The sequence below is a fragment of the Urocitellus parryii genome, chromosome 1 (assembly GCF_045843805.1).
Source record: "Urocitellus parryii isolate mUroPar1 chromosome 1, mUroPar1.hap1, whole genome shotgun sequence".
NCBI lineage: Eukaryota > Metazoa > Chordata > Mammalia > Rodentia > Sciuridae > Urocitellus > Urocitellus parryii.
The window spans coordinates 18241722-18259422 of NC_135531.1; the positions used below are offsets into that span (position 1 = coordinate 18241722).

The window sequence follows — 17701 nt, forward strand, 5'->3', positions numbered from 1 at the left end:
AGTTGAACATTTTAAATGTTGGTTCATGAGACTAGGAATGTAGTACAGTAGTAGAGCACATGCTTAGCATGTACAAAGTTCTGGCTTCAATTCCGAATGCTAAAAAGGAAAAAAGTTTTATTTAAAAAATAGTTGTATATAAAAGTAAAATACTACTTCAGTATTGGTAAAAAAAAAAAAAAAAATTCTTTCAAAAGTTTGTTTCTTAAAATGCTTATCTTAAAAGAATTGAGCCAACAACCTGTGCTTAGACTTTCAAATTGAATATAAGGTTTTTTTTTTGTAAGTTCAACTTTTTTTGTAACAGTTCAACTGCTAATTCTGAAGATTTTGTCTTCTACTTCTTACATATTTTAAAAGTTCTACTTCATATGTGATGTTATTAACATGTTTTCTAAATTACTTGAGATGAAGCCAATGTATCTTTCAACAGAGCCCTTAGAAGCAATGTTGCCTAATCTAATTCAACTTGATTTCTTAAATACATTCTACAGTATAATCAGATTGACTGTGATTAATATAAGCATTTTCACCACGTGTGTGACTATTGTGTGAACAGGTCCTTGCTCCCAGACAGGTACATTGTGTTTCCCTGCACACAACTGATTTTTGCTGTCCAGGCTGATGCAGCATTTATAGGTCATGAATGCCAGTCTAGCCTACAACCAAAATATCCTTATACTTTCAGTGAATTACTACTCATTTGGTTATAGTTGCAAATTTATAAAAAGGTTTTATGGCTATGCTAGGAAAAGGAGAGCTGTATTTAGAGAAACTCAAACATTTATGGATGAAACAGTAAGAAGGATTTGCAGTTTTCCCAGCACCATTTGTTAAAAAGGCTATCTTTTCTCCAGTATGTGTTTTGGGTGCCTTTGACTAGTATGAGATAACTGTATTTATGTCGGTTTGTCTCTTTGTCTTTTATTCTGTACCATTGTTCTGCATGTGTGAACAGACCTTAAACTATACTACAGAGCCATAGTAAAAGGTCTGGTATTGTGATGCCTCCTGCTTCACTCTTTTTGCTTAGGATTGCTTTGGCTATTCTGGGTCTCTTATTTTTCCAAATGAATTTCATGATTGCTTTTTCTACTTCTATAAATATGACTTTGGGATTTTAATAGGAATTGCATTGAATCTGTTTAGCACTTTTGGTAGTATGTCCATTTTAACAATATTAATTCTGCCTATCCAAGAGCATGGGAGATCTTTCCATCTTCTTCAGTTTCTTTCTTTAGTGTTTTGTAGTTTTCCTTGTAGATGTCTCTCATCTTTTTTGTTAAATTGATTCCCAAGGTTTTTGGGGTTTTTTTGAGGCTATTGTGAATGGGGTAGTTTTCCTAATTTCTCTTTCAGAGGATTCCTCAATGATATTTGCATTTGATTTATGGGTATTGATTTTATATCCTGCTACTTTGCTGAATTCATTTATTAAATCTAGAAGTTTTCTAATGGAATTTTTCAGATCCTCTAAGTATAGAGTCATGTCATCAGCAAATAGTGATAATTTGAGTTATTTTCCTATTCCTTTTCTATTTTTCCTTTAATTTCTTTGTCTGTCTAATTGCTCTGGCTAGAGTTTTAAGGTCAATGTTAAATAAAAGTGGTGAACGAGGGCATCCCTATCTTGTTCCAGTTTTTAGAGGGAATGTTTTCAAATTTTCTCCATGTAAAATGATATTGACCTTAGGTTTAGAGGAAATTAAGCCCCTGTCTCTCTCCATGCACAAAACTCAACTCAAAGTGGATGAAGGGCCTAGGAATTAGACCAGAGACCCTTCACCTAATAGAAGAAAAAGCAGGCACAAATCTTCATAATGTTGGATTAGGCCCCGACTTGCTTAACAGACTCCTAAAGCACAAGAAGTAAAATTAAGAATCAATAAATGGGATAAATTCAAACTAAAAAGCCTCTCAGAAAAAGAAACAATCAGTGAGGTGAAGAGAAAACCTACAGTATGGGAGCAAATTTTGAGCACTAATCTCCAGAATATATAAAGAACTCAAAAAACTTAACACCAAAAAAAAAAAAAAAAAAAAAAAAAACCACCCCATCAATAAATGGACTAAGGAACTGAACAGATACTTCTCAGAAGAAGGTATATAGTCAATCAACAAATATATGAAAAGATGTTCAACATCTCTAGTAATTTGAGAAATGTAAATCAAAACTACTCTTAAGATTTCATCTCACTCCAGTCAGAGCGACAGTTACCAAGAATACAGGAACCATAAGTGTTGGTGAGGATGTGGGAAAAAGGCGCACTTATACATTGCTGGTGAGACTGCAAATTGGTGTATCCAATCTGGAAAGTAGTATGCAGATTCCTTAAAAAACTTGGAGTGGAACCACCATTTGACCCAGCTATCCCATCTATGCCCAAAGGACTTAAAAACAGCAGTGACACAGCCACATCAATGTTTATAGCAACACAATTCACAATAGCCAAACTGGAAGCAACCTAGATGCCCTTCAATAGACTAATTAATAAAAAAAACTATGGTGTATACACACAATGGAATATTACTCAGCAATAAATAAGATCATGGCATTTGCAGGTAAATGGGTGGAGTTGAAGAATATCATGCTAAGTGAATTTAGCCAATCCCAAAAAACCAAAGGGCAAATGTTTTCTCTGATAATTGAATGCTAATCCACAATGTACGGGGAGGGCATGGGATGAGTGGAGGAACTTTGGATTGGCCAAAATTGTGCTCCATTTGTGTATAATGAATTGAAGAGTATTCTGCTGTCATATATAACTGATGAGAACAAATACATTAATTTTAAAAAATAATGTAAGAAGGTAAAGTGGGGTGTGGATGAGGCTAGAACAGCCATGGACAGTACCTACTGGAGCTAATGATGCTTTATAAGGTTCATTATTCTATCCTTGTTTATATTTTAAATTCTCTATTGTGTTTATTTAATCCTGATACTTCTACTGACACATGAAATATAAACTTCAAAGTTTCTGAATAGTACTTCTTAAGCCAATGCTAAGATGGCACATAGTATTGAAAACTAAGCTTTTAGAAACCAATGTATTTGGTTGTTATGAACATTGAAAAGAAATGTTTACAGATGTAACTATAAGTCATAGTGGTATTATAATCAAAGTTATGTTTCTAGGCATTTCCTATTGGTGTTGCTATACTTCAGAAAGACTTCATTCAGCGTAGGCCTGTGATTGTCAAAGTTTAGTGTGAGTCTGAATGTCTGGGAAATGATGAGAAATATGGACTCCAGGTCTCTTGCTGAAGAGACTGATTAGGAGGTTTGAAGTGGTAATCAGAAATATACGCTTTTAGTAAGTTCATGAGGTGGCTTATTGACTATACTAATCTGCAGACTTTTATTTCATGGATATAAACACAAAAAATGATGAAATGTTTTAATTAAAGCTTTTTGCAACAGCAAAAGCAACTTCAAGGTTTATGGATTGTGTTTTAAACAATGTAAATAAAATGTAACATTTACAAATCAACCAGTGTTGACAAATCTGTATACAAGATTCAAATGAAAAGCATAATTAACAAAGGAGCATAAATAGAGTAAGTGATGACAATACTGGCCCCAAATTCTTCTCACAACTGTTAGACTCATCAAAATACTGATTTGTTCTGTTAGGACATAACCAAATTTTCCAGCAAAAGTCTTTGTTATATGTAAGGAAAAGGTTGGAAAGCTTGAACACAAGAGAACTGGCTGGTATAGGTTTGTGTTTGTGTGTATTTATTTATTTATTTTTATTTTTTTATGGTGCTAAGAATTGAACTCAGTGCCTCACATGCTAGGCAAGCACTCTGCCACTGAGCTACAGACCCAGCACTGGTATAGGTATATTTTAAAGCCACATGAGATGTGGATATTTCCTATAGTGTTGACATTCAGTGGCAGAGTCATGTGCATTGGCAGTCATTTCCACCTGACAGCAGTACTAAATACAATACTAAAGCAACCCCTCTTTATGCTTGTTTAGAAATATGACAAATGGGGCTGGTTGGCCGGCAGGGGAAAGAGAAGAACTACCAGGTATTGAACCCCTGTTAGGTACGAGGTGCTTTGCATATACATTTATCCTGAGGTGTTCTTGGTGGGATAGGTTCCAGGATCCCTGGGGATGACAAATAGTGGATGACAAGTTCCTTATATAAAATGGTTATAGTATTTGCATATAATTTGTACGTATCCTCCCACAGACTTTGTCATCTCTAATGCCTAATTTGATGTAAATGCAAGGTAAATAATTGTTAAACTATATTGTTTAAGGAATAGTGACAAGAAAAATGTCTAATATGTTCAGAATAGATGCAATTTTTTTCTGACTATTTTCTACCCATGGTTGTTTGAAGAACCCAGAGATATGGAGGGCAAACTGTATTGGTTCAAAGGTGAAAAAGTTGCTCTGATGCCAACCCAGATTTCCTCCTTGTAGAACTTTTTGCAGTTATGTTTCTCATAGCCAACATTGAAGTTCCTTTTCATTTAATATTTTAGCATAATAGGAATTAAAATGAGACAGAATTCTCTTGACCCACAGAACCTATCATAAAGCCCAAAAGATGCTAAGTAGAAACAGGTCATTTACAAATAGTTGGGGGGAAAAAATGAAGAAGAAAAGGAGGAGCCATAATGTGAGTGAAATTACTCAATGATATTTTTATATTTTGAGGTAGTTAAAAATTAAGGAAGAAGACTGACGTCTAGTGAACAGGAATACTATTTCCTTGTCAGAGGTTCTTTACTAATCCTATTCCTTCACTGTATTAAGTAAACTTGACAGAGGAAGAGTTGTAAAGATCTTCAAACATCTTACCTATTAAGTTAGGTCTATGTCCCCAAAAGAGTTAATTTCACTGGGTCAATGAACTAAATTCTTACAATTTCAAGTCAAATCTAAAAGGTGATTTGATCTCAAACTTCTCTAAAGTCTTTTATTAAACACAGCAACTTAACATTCCCAATTTATGCTGTAGTGCTAAACCTTTTGTGGTCTTTATCAAAGCCTTCAATCTATTTGCTTTACCCTTAAGATATTAAACATGGAGGTAAACACTAATGAAATGTTTTCTCACTAAACACTGAACTTCTAGGCCCATAGCCACCCTGTAAAATATTGGTGGGGGGCAGGGGGTTGTGGAGTGAGTGGTTAACGCCTATCCCTATGTCAAGTTCAGGTCTACTGTGAGAGAGGTGAGCCTGGAAGAAAAAGCAACAAGGTCAGCATGTCCCTATGATTCTGCCATCTCTAGACTATGCCTGAAAGGAGTAAAAACGTTAAAAAAAAAAAAAAAGTAAGCCTGCTAAGTTAAAGAGCTTCTGGCCTTTAGCCATACTGTAGTGGTCTTATGAAAATAAGCCTGTAAATAATGACAGTTCATTGGGACCAAGGGCCAGGACAGATGATTACGGAATGGTTCCAGCTCTGCTCCCTATAGCATTTCTGTAGTGTATGGATGGGGTCTGGGCTGGTTAATGGTAGTGTTCACCTTGACCTCAAAGGGTTGTTGAGGAGTGGCTGCTATTCTCATTAAGGGAGGGGAGGCAAGGCATGGAGGGCACTGCCATTTGCATTTTATACTCTGAACAGTGTGCTGGCACTGGTGGAATTGTTGGAAGACTGTCCTTGTCTCCAGTCATGGGTGAAGCCAATTGGGACACATAATTCAAACTGGTTTCTTCAGCTGGTATTTCTCCCAGGGAGTTCATGTAGTTTTTTTCTAGTGTCTTTAGTAAATTATCAGGTGAGGTCAATAATCCCAGCTGACATGGCGAGTCTTCAGGAGGTACTGGGACATGGCCACAGGAACCAGAGTCAGAAGCTGACTGATTATAGGTTAAGTTCTCAAAACAGATGCAAGGGCCAGGGTGAGAGGGCTTCTTTTCTTCTTGTTTGAGATAAAGGTAGACAGGCTCAATTAATGGACTTTCTCTGACTGGCTTCCTAGTCTCCAGGAGTTGTGTCTTGGTCCCTTCTGGTTTATTTATAACTTCTATAGCATCTGGAATGCAGTCTTTGACATTCATTATTGTTAAGTGAGGGTTCTCCTAGAAAGGAAGCAAAATATATGTAAATATAAATGTGTGTCAGGGGATGTGTACCGAAGTATATTAAGCATGTGAAATGCACTTTGAGCTTCAATTTTGTTACGTCTCTTGCTGGTCACAAATTAACCTGGAGGTGGTATTGAAAAACCCAAGGATTTCCCCCAACAGAAGAAATCAAAGCTCTAATTGCTTCTATCTTTCTTCTTCTTTCCCTTTCTCAATAATTATTCCTAAGTCCCTACTCTCTCCTAATGCTGGGATGGAACCAGAGGTTGCACATATTCTAGGCAAGTGCTCTAACATTGAGCTCCACTCCCAACCTCTTCAATCACCTATTTAATGGCTGTGGGAGCAGAGGTGCCTCTAATTTGTCATATTTTCCTGAAGAGGTCTAGGAAAGTGTAATTGTTATGGCCCCAATCCACAACAAGTTCTTACCTTGGATTTTATTAATGACAGGATGCTGCTCTTGTAAGGGTCTGGGATATCAGGATAACACTTCTCCTTCACCCTAGAAAAATAGTGATAATGAGATGGAATTTCACGATTTAGTAGAATCATTAAGATCGAGAACTCTGAAGTCAGATTCCTAGGTTCTGATCCTTGTCCTGTCCCTTATTAAGCAAATTGCTTAGCTCCTCCTGGTTGGGTAAGTGGAGGTAATAGCAGTGCTCACAGGGCTGTTGTGAGGATGAAGTGGGTTATCTATATAAAGCACTTGGAACACCACCAAGCACATAGGGATAAATATGGCTATTGATAAAAACATTTGCAATCTCTTAATTTTAAGTGGTCATTATTTTCCTCATGTATTGGCTTGGAAAGCAAAACTCTTCAAAAATTACATATTCTCACATACACCTCCTTCATCCTTTCCCTTTTCAGAACTGTTTTTTTTTTTTTTTTTTTTTTTTGGTGGGAAGGTACTGAGGATTGAACTCAGGGGCACTTGTCTACTGAGCTACATCCCCAACTCTAATTTTTTTGTATTTTATTTAGAGATGGGGCCTCACTGAGTTGCTTAGCACCTTGCTTCTGCCAAGGATGGCTTTGAACTTGCGATCCTCCTGTCTCAGCCTCCAGATCTGCTGGGATTACAAGCGTGTGCTACCACGCCTGGTTCCTTTTCAGAACTTTTGCTCATATTATTCCCTGCTATTTCCATCTTACTAAACTCCTAAGGCTTTCTCTCACTTTCCTAGATAAAACTTCCTCACACACTTACCACTCACTTTTCCAGTAGCATGCTACTATGATGATCGAGACAAAGAGAATCATGGGCAGTATGAGGCGGATCAGCTTATGGTCTGGAGAAGGAAAAAAGACATTTGTAATGGGTACTTCTACCTCCTCAAAAGAATAAAAATAAATTTGTGAGCCAGAATAGTTTACACATTTATTATTCCTCAAATGTTCATTTATGCATGTTTCAATGTGAGTTTTACCTGATGGTGGGGGTAACTGACCAATCAACCCACACAGGGAGCCCTTTGCCATCAGCCAACACTTTGTGATGCAGACTCATTACCTCTCTGATAAAGTGGACCATGATTCCCACTTCTTCAGTTGCTCCCAGAGTTAGAATTATACTTTTCCCATTCTTCCCCAAGCTTCCCGGCAGGTGGAGAGTACCTTTCTGCCCCTTGACTGGGGACTCAGACATGTGCCTTGACTTGGCCAATGAGATGTTGGTAATTGTGATGTGAGGAAGTAGAAGCTTAAGATGTGCTGACAGAGTGAATCTGCCTGGTCTTCTTGTGCTCCTGAAACCACCCCAGGCAGCTGCTGCCCATTCAGCCTGAGCCTGAGTTGACCTACTGTGAAACAAACTTGAGCCCAACTGAAGCTGCAGTCCAGCTTGGCCCAGCCTAGATCAGCCAGGCCACAACTGATCTGTAACCCATGAGCAGAACAGAAATAGTTGTGGTATTGCCACTGAGACCTGTTCCATACAGTTCCAAAACTGATGTACGACTCTTCTAGTTAGTCTCAGATAAAATTAGCAGAAAATGTCTTAACCTCGGAGAATCATTCCATTTCCTTTTCTTTTCTTTTTTTTTTTTTTTTTTTTTGTACTGGGGATAAGACCCAGGACCTCACACATACTAAGCAAGATCTCTACCACTGAGGTACATCCACAATCCTTTTTTATTGTATTTTGAGACAGGTGCTCACTAAGTTGTCCAGGCTGGCCTTGAACTTGTGATCCTCCTGCCTCAGTCTCCCACGTAGCTGGGATTATAGGCATGGTGCCATAGTGCCTAGCTGTGTGCTTTTTTTTTTAATATCCATCTTCCTGTTCCCATTCTTGGTAAATAATACTCATAATTCAAATAGCTCAAGGAGTTTGGAGTCTAACAGTTATTCTATGTACTTAGGATTCTGTTCAATCCATTCACTTCCTCTGTACTCTCCACTCTATCCCTATACCAGGCTATCCTGGAAAAAGTGGAGCTTGGTTTGAGGGCAGCAGTATTGTGGGTGATGTTGCAGTTGGGAAAGAAGAGCTGGCCTGGGCAGATGCCCAAGACAGAGCAATGAGGCAACACAGGGTTCTGGAGAAAAGGACCCAGAAAGATAACAGGCCTAAGCAAGCACCTCAACACCTGGTCTCAAATTAACCTGGCCCCAGGGTGGGGAGGGGGGATGCTCTCTTCCTGACTCTTTCACTAAGAACACCTTCCTCTCTGGGTCAGCCCTTTAAACTACTATAATTAATTTAAAATCTGGTTAAATTATGAATATAGTTTAGAGCAAACCTTGGACCTAACAATGCTTCCAAATTTTCTACTAGTTTGCTAAATCTTTTAGTGAGGCATGATATAGGTAGAATACCTCTTCCTTAAAATACTTGGCACCAGATTTTTTTTTTGGTATTTCAAGTGTAATTTTATTTTATTTTTTTGCATTTCTTTATATACTGCATACACATAATGAGATATTTGTGTTTCCTGTGCACCTGATAGCCTGAAGGTAATGTTACACAATATTCTTAGTGCACTTGTACTTTGACTCAAGGTTCCTTCACTGAGCCGAGGCTGTAGGGATGGATGTCATGTCAGATAGAACTGCTGATCCTAGAGGGCCATGCCTGGTCACGGGGATACACACAGCTACAGAGAAGCAGGTGGTGGTTCCTGCCAGTTCACTCCTAGACCATCGCATAATCTTCTGTCTCCAAACCCAAGTTCAGAATTCAAATCAGTTTAAGATTTGAGCCAATGATTCACATTATATGAGCACTTTCGTCATGTTGAAGTTCATTTAAAATTCATTTCCAAGTTATTTTCTTCCCACTGCAGCTGTGTGTGCCCTTATCACCTGTCAGCACTCTGGGGTCAGCAGTTCCTTTCAGTTTGGCTTTCAATAAAGAGACCTTGCAAGCATCAAGGAGTTGGTGATTTCTGGCCAAACTTTTGAGCCTGTCTGTTTTACAAGGTCCTTTCCAACAGTGAACTTCCTCTGAGTTCATTGGAAGACATTCTTTTCTCCCCTCCCTCTACCAGTGTCTGTCTTCTCTCCCTACTGGATCATGGGATATCTGGGTTGCCCATAAGGATACATTTTTCTATCAACCAGTTATTTGCATTCTTCTTTCTTGCTTTCCCCATCCTTCTAGCCAAATGCATCTTGAAGAGACCCAGCTCTTCATCTCACCCTTTCCCAACCAAAAGTACACAAATGTAGAGCTAGTGAACGTGCTCCTGCCTGGCCTCTGGCCCACTGATGTCTAATTGCCCATGGAGGCCTGGCGAAGCAGGAAGCAATCAGTTTGCCACCAGGAAAACAGCCAGAAGGAAGACTGGCATTTCTGCCCAACTACCAATATCTGCCTGCTCTCTGGCTAGCAACACTAAAATACTGTGATTTTCAATGGATTCTGAGACTGATTCAGAGAAGGACCTCAGCGTTGGCTGAGAGGGGAAAGAGGAAGATTCCAAGCAAAAATTGGTCAGAATAACTCCAACTCTTTCCTGATTTTTGGAGTGGGATTCTGTGTAATAATTTGTGTGTGTGGGGGGGGGGGGGAGGGGGTGGGTGTGAAACAAAAAAGAAGAAAGAGGGAGAGAAAAAGGGTTGGAGAAGAAAAATCTGAAAATTCCTGATTTAGAAGAAGTCTAAGGTAACATGGCTGTAACTTGCAACTTCCCAGAAACTCCCAAGGAGGGACTTTTGATCTGGAAAACAACTCACAGGGCTCATCTGACGTCGTGACCTTCGTGAAAGTACCATTGGGGCCCTCACCAACTCCTGTGTACGAAGTGACGAAAAACTCATAGGAGGATTCCGGCTGTAGGTTTTCCATAATGAATGTCTTTTTCCTTGGGTCATTAATGTCGAATTTGCAACGTATTAAATCATCTGTGGTTGTCAGAAATTTTTTTTCAAGAAATAAGAATTAATTTTTTTTTATTGAGCAGGGTAGAGATCTCATAACAGAGACGGACATAGGCTCCTGTTGCCTCTGCCCTGTCGACATTCTTAAATCAACCCAAAGTCACACCCTGTGGGAGATCTTTAAGAGAGGGCACAATAAGCAAAACAATCACTAAACAGGCCTCACTGGTGACCCAGGTAGAGCATACAAATCAGACAAGACAGTGAAGCTCGCAAAGACTTAAAAATAAGTTGTAATAATGTTTGACGAAGTTGAAGGAAAAAGGGTGAATAAATTTCCTGAGTGGCAGAATTCTTTAAAGAACTGAAGACCAGGCCCCCAAGCTCTTGTTCAGCCCACTCATTGGTCTAAATACTCCTTTGGATCATTAAATCCTGAGGGAAAGGCACTCAGCCTGGCCACAGGGATGGTAGCCTTTGTAATGCTTTTGAATAATGAGATCTTAAAAGTCTAAGAGAATGAATAAAAATAAGTGTTACCTGAAAGGACCTCCTTTTCAAATCCTGGGTGGCACTGTCTGTTCCTGGCTTTCAGATAGACATGGTACCCTCGTATAAAACCAGGCTGGGACTCGGTGGCATAATCCTTCCAAGTCATAGCAAAGGAGCGGGAGGTCAAGTTAGTAATGTTCACTTGAGGGTTATCCAAAGGAGCTAGGAAGGGAAGTTGGAGTATGAAAGGAGTCATGATTTGGAAATAGTCTCAGAATAAAGAAACTACGGCCAGGGGCGGCTGTAAAAACTTATACAGTTCTACCTGTTATCCTAGAGGATTTATGCATGGGGATATCACTTTGTGAGGGATGAGGAGTTGAGCAGAATTCTTGTTTAAGCTTTGCCTTTCAGAGATGGAGAAATAAATACCCAGAAAGACTAAGAGAGAAGACAGACTAAGTAACTTGCACAAGAAGAACAAAACAAACAAACAAAAAAAGATGAAATCTCTTTCTTAGACTTGATTCTGTCCTTGAATTCTAAGTAGTGTTTGAGAGAAGACCCAACCAGAGAACTGACTGAAGGGAAGAGGAGGGGGAGGAAGAAGCAGGGTTATGCTCAAAGAGAGAGCGGGAATCTGCAGAACTCTGGCTCCCAGCTTGAGGCAATGAAAAACTACCCAAGTGTCACAGGGAAAACAAAACAAAACGAAACAAAAAAAAACCTGGGCTCATTTATTCTGAAGCCTTCGTGGGTCTGCTTCTACACACACTTAGCCACACATGTGGTCACACAGGCAGAGGGCACACCTGCTGCCTCAGAGCCAGCTGTGATCTATGGATCATCTACCCCCAGTGAAGGAGCCTGAGACTCTGTCTGATGCTCATGAGGACCACCTGTGCAGCTTTCAGGCAGCCTGAGACCTTGGATCCAGAGGAGGTGAATAAGCACTCTCAGGGAACAGCAACTTCCTGCTCTGCTGGGGGACAGTGGTGGAAGTTCATAGGGGTGATTTCACAAAATGTCTGAAAAGTCTTAAAAACTATAAAAAAGATGAAAAAAATATTTGAGAAGTTCAAACCCTTAGATGTAAGTATTTCACCTCTGGGGCTTCACATAAGAACCATTATCTTGGATATGGGCAAATGAGGTTTGCCAAAATCATGTTAATTCAGAAAGGGCACAAGAGACTGTGCCAAGGAAGAAAGAGAGTTAAGACTTGGCACGTGGACTATAAGATACTGAAATTGAATTTTTACAGTTTATTGTGAAAATTACTGTAGTCATTCTAAATTGTCATATATATGGTGGGGCACATTCCAGTCATGAAAATGATGTGGTTCAATAATGTTGAGTGACATGACTCAAAAAAGTAATTTACAGCTGGGTGCAGTAGTGCATACCTGTAATCCCAGCAGCCCGGGAGGTTGAGGCAGGAGAATCGCGAGTTCAAAGCCAGCCTCAATAAAAGCGAGGCACTAAGTAACTCAGTGAGACTCTGTCTCTAAATAAGAATTCAAAATAGGGCTGGGGATATGGCTCAGTGTATGAGTGCCCCTGAGTTCAATCTCTGGTACCTCACCCCCAATAAAGTAATTTACAAATTGTGCAGATTAAGATCTCATTTGTATTTAAAAGTGTCTATCTGTAGAAAGAAAGGGGTACCAGGATGTACATAAAATACTCACTCTAGCTTTATGCCTCTGGGTGTTAAAATCACCAATGATTTCATCTTATTTTGTAAAATAATTTGTAAATCACCTTTAATGAAAATGTCTTACATTTCTTTGATTAAAAAATAATTTTAAAAATCCAATTTCCAGAACAAATAGAACCATGATAATTAAGGAGATAAAAACTTCCTAAATCCAAAGCTAAGAATCTATGTATGGTTCTGAACCAATCTTTACAGAAGGCATATTAAATCCTTTAAACTTACCCAGTTCCTGGAAGTATCCTGTTTTATTCTCTAGTAAATATGCAATATTTTTCGTAGAAATTCCATGAATTCTGAAGTTATATCGTACCCCATGTCTAAAAGTATCTAGAGAAGAAAAGCCAATAACTTTCAATAACACAGAATGACAATCTCTTTTACTCTGAAAAGGAAAAGGATAAAAAATGAATTTGTGTTCTCCTAATAGTTTTCTTCTCAGGAGTTCTGCATTTTTCTCCACCATCTTCCCTCCTTCTGTTGAGTCTTGGAGTCCCCTGCGTGTCCAACCCTTGACCCCATGGTGTTGACATGGACTGTGTCCTCTTGAGTAACAACTCTCAAACATGTCCTTATCCATCTGCATAAAACTGGGTGATGATCAAGCCAGACACATAAAGCCAGTTCAAACTCTCCTTCCACTTTGAATCTCCTTGTAGTTATTGCCTTCATTCTTCCCATGAAAGCCCAATGCCTAGAAAGCTTGCTTCCACTTCTTTCTTTCTCCTCATACCTGCACCGCTGCAGTCTGCTTCCAGACCCGCTACAGCACTGAAACTGGCAGGGAACCCAGACAACTTCCACATTGTCCCTTAGCCTACTAGATGGTGCACCCACCCTCCTGCTGAAGCCATAAATGGGCTCCTCCTTTGACTTTGATAAAGTAGCAATTGTCAAGTTATAAATCCAATGTGGAGATGAGAGTTCCACCTCCACACATTTACTTATATTGAAAGTTGATAATTGACTCCAAATCAACTCTGTCTTCATCATCTCCCCAATCCACATACTTCTCTGCTTTTGTAAATGCTGTCCGGACAACTGTCATTCTGTCCCTCTTCCACTCATTTGAGAGGGCTAATGTAGAGGAACAAGGTCATCAAATCTAAAATTGATCCAAACCTTAGCTCTCCACACTTTGCAAAAACAGGTTAAAAGCTCAAAGCTTAGATTATACTCTTGTAAAATCTGAACTCCTAGCACCCATGCTGGATTTGTGATTTCAAAACTATTAGCCTAGCAGAGTCAAAGCATCTGTGTGGTAGACCAGAAATCCTGGTGCGCTCGATGTGAGGTGGATACACAGGATGGTAATGTGGAAGCTCTCCTCACCTGAGCTGATGAGTGTACTTGTGGTATTAGGACCCAGTTTCTTCCACTGCAAATTACAAAACAGGTCCTGACGATGCTCACACCAGTCCACAACATAGCCTACAACATCTCCAGAGAGGGGTTTCCAAGACATGAAGAATCCATCCTCTCTGCTGTTAATTTTTTCTTCTTCAATCTCTTCTGTTCCTGTGTAGAAACACAGCAGTGCTTTTGATTTAATTAATTATAGTGTTTAAAAAGTTAGTAAAGAAGAAAATAAATATGCATGTGAAATGTATCTGCTATAATTTGGATCCAAAATATCCCCCAAAGGGCTGTGTTCTGAAGCTTTGGTCCCCAGAGCATGCTGCTCTTGAGAGCTGATGAACCTTTAAAAGGTGGGTCACAGCTGGAAGAAGTTAAGTCATTAGGAGGGTGCACCCTTGAAGGAGCTGTTAGGACCCTGGCCCTTTCCTCTCTCCTTTCTCTCTCCCTCCTTCCTGGCCACCATGAGGGATCAACTTTGCTCCGCCATACACTGTCCACCATGGTATGCTGCCTCACTGTAGCCCCGAAACAATGGGCCAAGTGACCACAAAGTAAAATCTCTGTGAGCCAATATAAAACTTCCCTCCTTATAAGTTGCTTATCTCATATATTTTGTCACAGTAGCAGAAAACTGATTAACACAATAAATGACAGGTAGGAGCCTAGGTCTTTAATGTCCACAGGGGCTTGAGTGGGGCTTCTCACTTCCCAGAAAATACATCTGTATCTCACATACACTTGACCCCCTCAGATCCAACCAGCCTTTGGCACCTAGAACAGGGGTTGGCAAACTATTGCCAAGAGGATGATTCTGGCTTCTGAGGCCAATTTTTACCATGACCCTTGCGATAAGAAGGGTTCAGTTAAAGACAAATAAACCAACAAAGAAGAGTATAAAATATATGACAGACACTGTATGACCTTCAAAGTCTAAAATACTTATTATCTTCTCCTTTAGCCACAAAAAGTTGCTGAGAGCTGAGGATGTAGCTTAGTGGTAGAACGATTGTCAACACGAGCTAGGCCCTGTGTTCCATTCCAGTATTAATTAAAAATGGTTGCTGATCCTTGACCTACACCCAGAGCTGGTACTCAATCTGTTTTCAAAAACTACCTGTTGAATGAATAACCAATGCAGCTTTATCCCTGCCCCCAGATCCCCCCACCCACCGAAAAAAAATGTTAGCTATCCTTGTACAAACTGCTGCTTCTGAGCTGTTAATGGAAGAAATGGAGAAAAGGACAAAAAAAAAAAAATAAAATAAAAAAGAAAGAAAAGAAAGAAAAAAGAAAAAACCCTCAGGTAGGTAAGGTACTGACTTGGGCCAAGCCAGGATCAACATTCCATTTCTGACAAAGGCTGCCATCTCCACATACTTTATACATCCAGTCAGTTTTCCCAACATCTGATAATTGGAGAAAAAGTAATGTGGCCTCAAGGAACTACCAATTCTATAGATTTCAAGCAGGCCACACTTTGACCTTGAGGCATAAGGTTTCACCTATTTCCACTGACTTCCTCTAAAATCGAATTTGTCTATGTACAATTCAAATCTCACTAGGCTTGCTGCCTGTCGTCGGGCAGTCCTGGTGTGGAAGCATGGTGCTACTGACTTCTGGGCCACCAAACTGTTAAGTTCACCCAAAGGAATGAATAGGTATAAGGTAAGACCCCCTCCCCCAGGTGGCTTTAAATACCCTACCCATGTGCTTCCTTCCCTTCTCCACCAAAGAAGCAAATCGCTCTCACCCCGAGGCTGACAGTTTTCACTTTGCTTATTCATACTGACTGAAGCTGAATCCAAACTTAGGGCTATAACTCTTAAGCAAGGTGTTTCTTGAAAATTGCAAATATGTTTTGAGAGGGAGGTAAAGGAAATCTTTTCTTAATCACTCGCACCCTGGTGTGAATTGGATTAACACTGATGGGTTTTCTCATAGCACAGGAGTGACTTTACACACTCTAGTGACCTAAGAGCATGGGCCAGTTAAGGAAGGCTAGATGGAGCCTAACATGGAAGGGTCCCAGAGCCTGAAGGCAGGGCATGGGAATGGAAGCTGTGGTAGGAACCCACAGACAGAGAAGACCCCTGAACTGGCTGCACATGAGACAGTCTTTTATCTACCAGCTCCCACCAGCTGCATCCAATGCCCACTTTTCTCTTCTGGCCTTATTGAGCTCAGAAGGCAACTATTCATCTCCTCTCCATAGCTCTTCACAAAGCAAAGTCACCCTGAACGCTCCTAGACTTTGTCTTCTGGAGCACAATACTAGTTTCTTTTTCTTATCTGACACGTACTGAATAGTTCTTTAAAAGTCAAAAAATGAAACAGCACCACGCTGTAATCCAGTCCACTTAACCCAGATTTACAACAAATTTGAATCTTTGGTACAACACAAACTGCCACACCCTCATAAGCACAGCCTGGAGAGTTTAACAGCAAGAACTGAAGGACGTTATTATTACAAGGCTCATGAATGACCTTAGGATGTCAACTACCCATTGCCTTATACCCCCATGTGCACTGAGCCATGCTGCGTCACCTTTTCTGCAGCTGTCCCAAGAAGGAGATTCATATCCCTATTGACTCTGCATGCAAGGTCATTTCTACCTTGTTTGCTCTTTCACAGGTCGAGGGAGTGGCCACTTATCATCGTTTACTCAATGCAACTGGCAAGGCGCCTTAGGAAAGAAGATGCTAATTCTCCTTATGACCTCTCGAGATGTTCCTGGGCTTTTGGTAGGTGACAAAGACTGACCACATTTTTTTTTATAACACCATAAATGCAACTCATATTTCACAAGTCACAAGGCACAGAAGTGCCGACCCCACTTCTGGGGGAAGACTGTCTGTGGGGTGGTACCTACTTGAACAAATCTGGGATAAGTTCCTGAATGTGCTTCTCTGGCCTTGGCTGAGATCTTGCTAATGTGAGGCTGTGCCCCACTGAGGCATGTGAAGACACTGGCCCCAAAGGAAATGACTCACAGTGCTTGCCACTAGATGTTTTGTCTTTCCAAGTTCATATCTTCTCCATCTATCCAATGATACTTAGTCAAATCACCAATATTTTCCTAGAGAATGAAAATGAAACCAACCAAAAAACAACTCACTTTTTCCAGAGTCTCCAGAGATGACAATCACAGATGCTGGGGAAGTGCCCACACTGTTGTTGGCTGTGATGTGGATTTGGTAAGAGCACAGGTCAAGGGTTAAATTTGCGTCTCTGGTGGATGCAGGAATGGGGTAGAGCTCTGATGTGGATGGTTTGTCTAGATTTTCTACAACCACATTATAGAATAGGATCTTGCCATTGGCATGAAATTTTGAGAGTGGCTGAAAAAAAAATGATGAGTATTTTAAAATGAACTTTATTTTGAAAGGACTTTGTATAATTTTTCTTCATCTCTTCTGGTCCCTCAATAGCCTGACACATATGTGTGCAAGAAAACACACACATACACACATGCATATGCACACACACACCAGCAAATTCCAACAGCTTAATAGAGAAAATATTGTCTTCACCAACTTAGAATCAGATGTTCTAATCTATAACATGAGCAGAGAAGGCAGTCATTTGCATCTGATCCTCAAGACGTAATATGTCCAGAGAGGAGGTCCTAAGTCAGCAATCAAGAGAAAGGGAGATTCTTTAGCCTGGGTGCGGGAGAGATGTGGGAAAGCAGTGGAGAGGAGAAGACCCATAAATAGAAATAGTAGTACCCTGCAGCCTG

At 40.0% G+C, this 17701-nt stretch overlaps 1 protein-coding gene across 1 annotated transcript in view; it reads right to left on the bottom strand.

The window, feature by feature from the left end:
- Positions 1-3437: 3437 nt before the first annotated feature.
- Positions 3438-17701, bottom strand: part of Osmr (oncostatin M receptor) — a 63613-nt gene continuing 49349 nt past the window's right edge. Inside the window, exons 11-18 of the mRNA XM_026401807.2 lie at positions 17078-17300; positions 13935-14120; positions 12828-12932; positions 10934-11107; positions 10250-10417; positions 7281-7362; positions 6494-6566; positions 3438-6055 (exon numbers count right to left, since the gene is read on the bottom strand). Of these exons, the coding sequence (XP_026257592.2) occupies positions 5504-6055; positions 6494-6566; positions 7281-7362; positions 10250-10417; positions 10934-11107; positions 12828-12932; positions 13935-14120; positions 17078-17300 (1563 nt within the window). The 3' untranslated portion in view covers positions 3438-5503. The remainder of the gene's footprint in view (positions 6056-6493; positions 6567-7280; positions 7363-10249; positions 10418-10933; positions 11108-12827; positions 12933-13934; positions 14121-17077; positions 17301-17701) is intronic.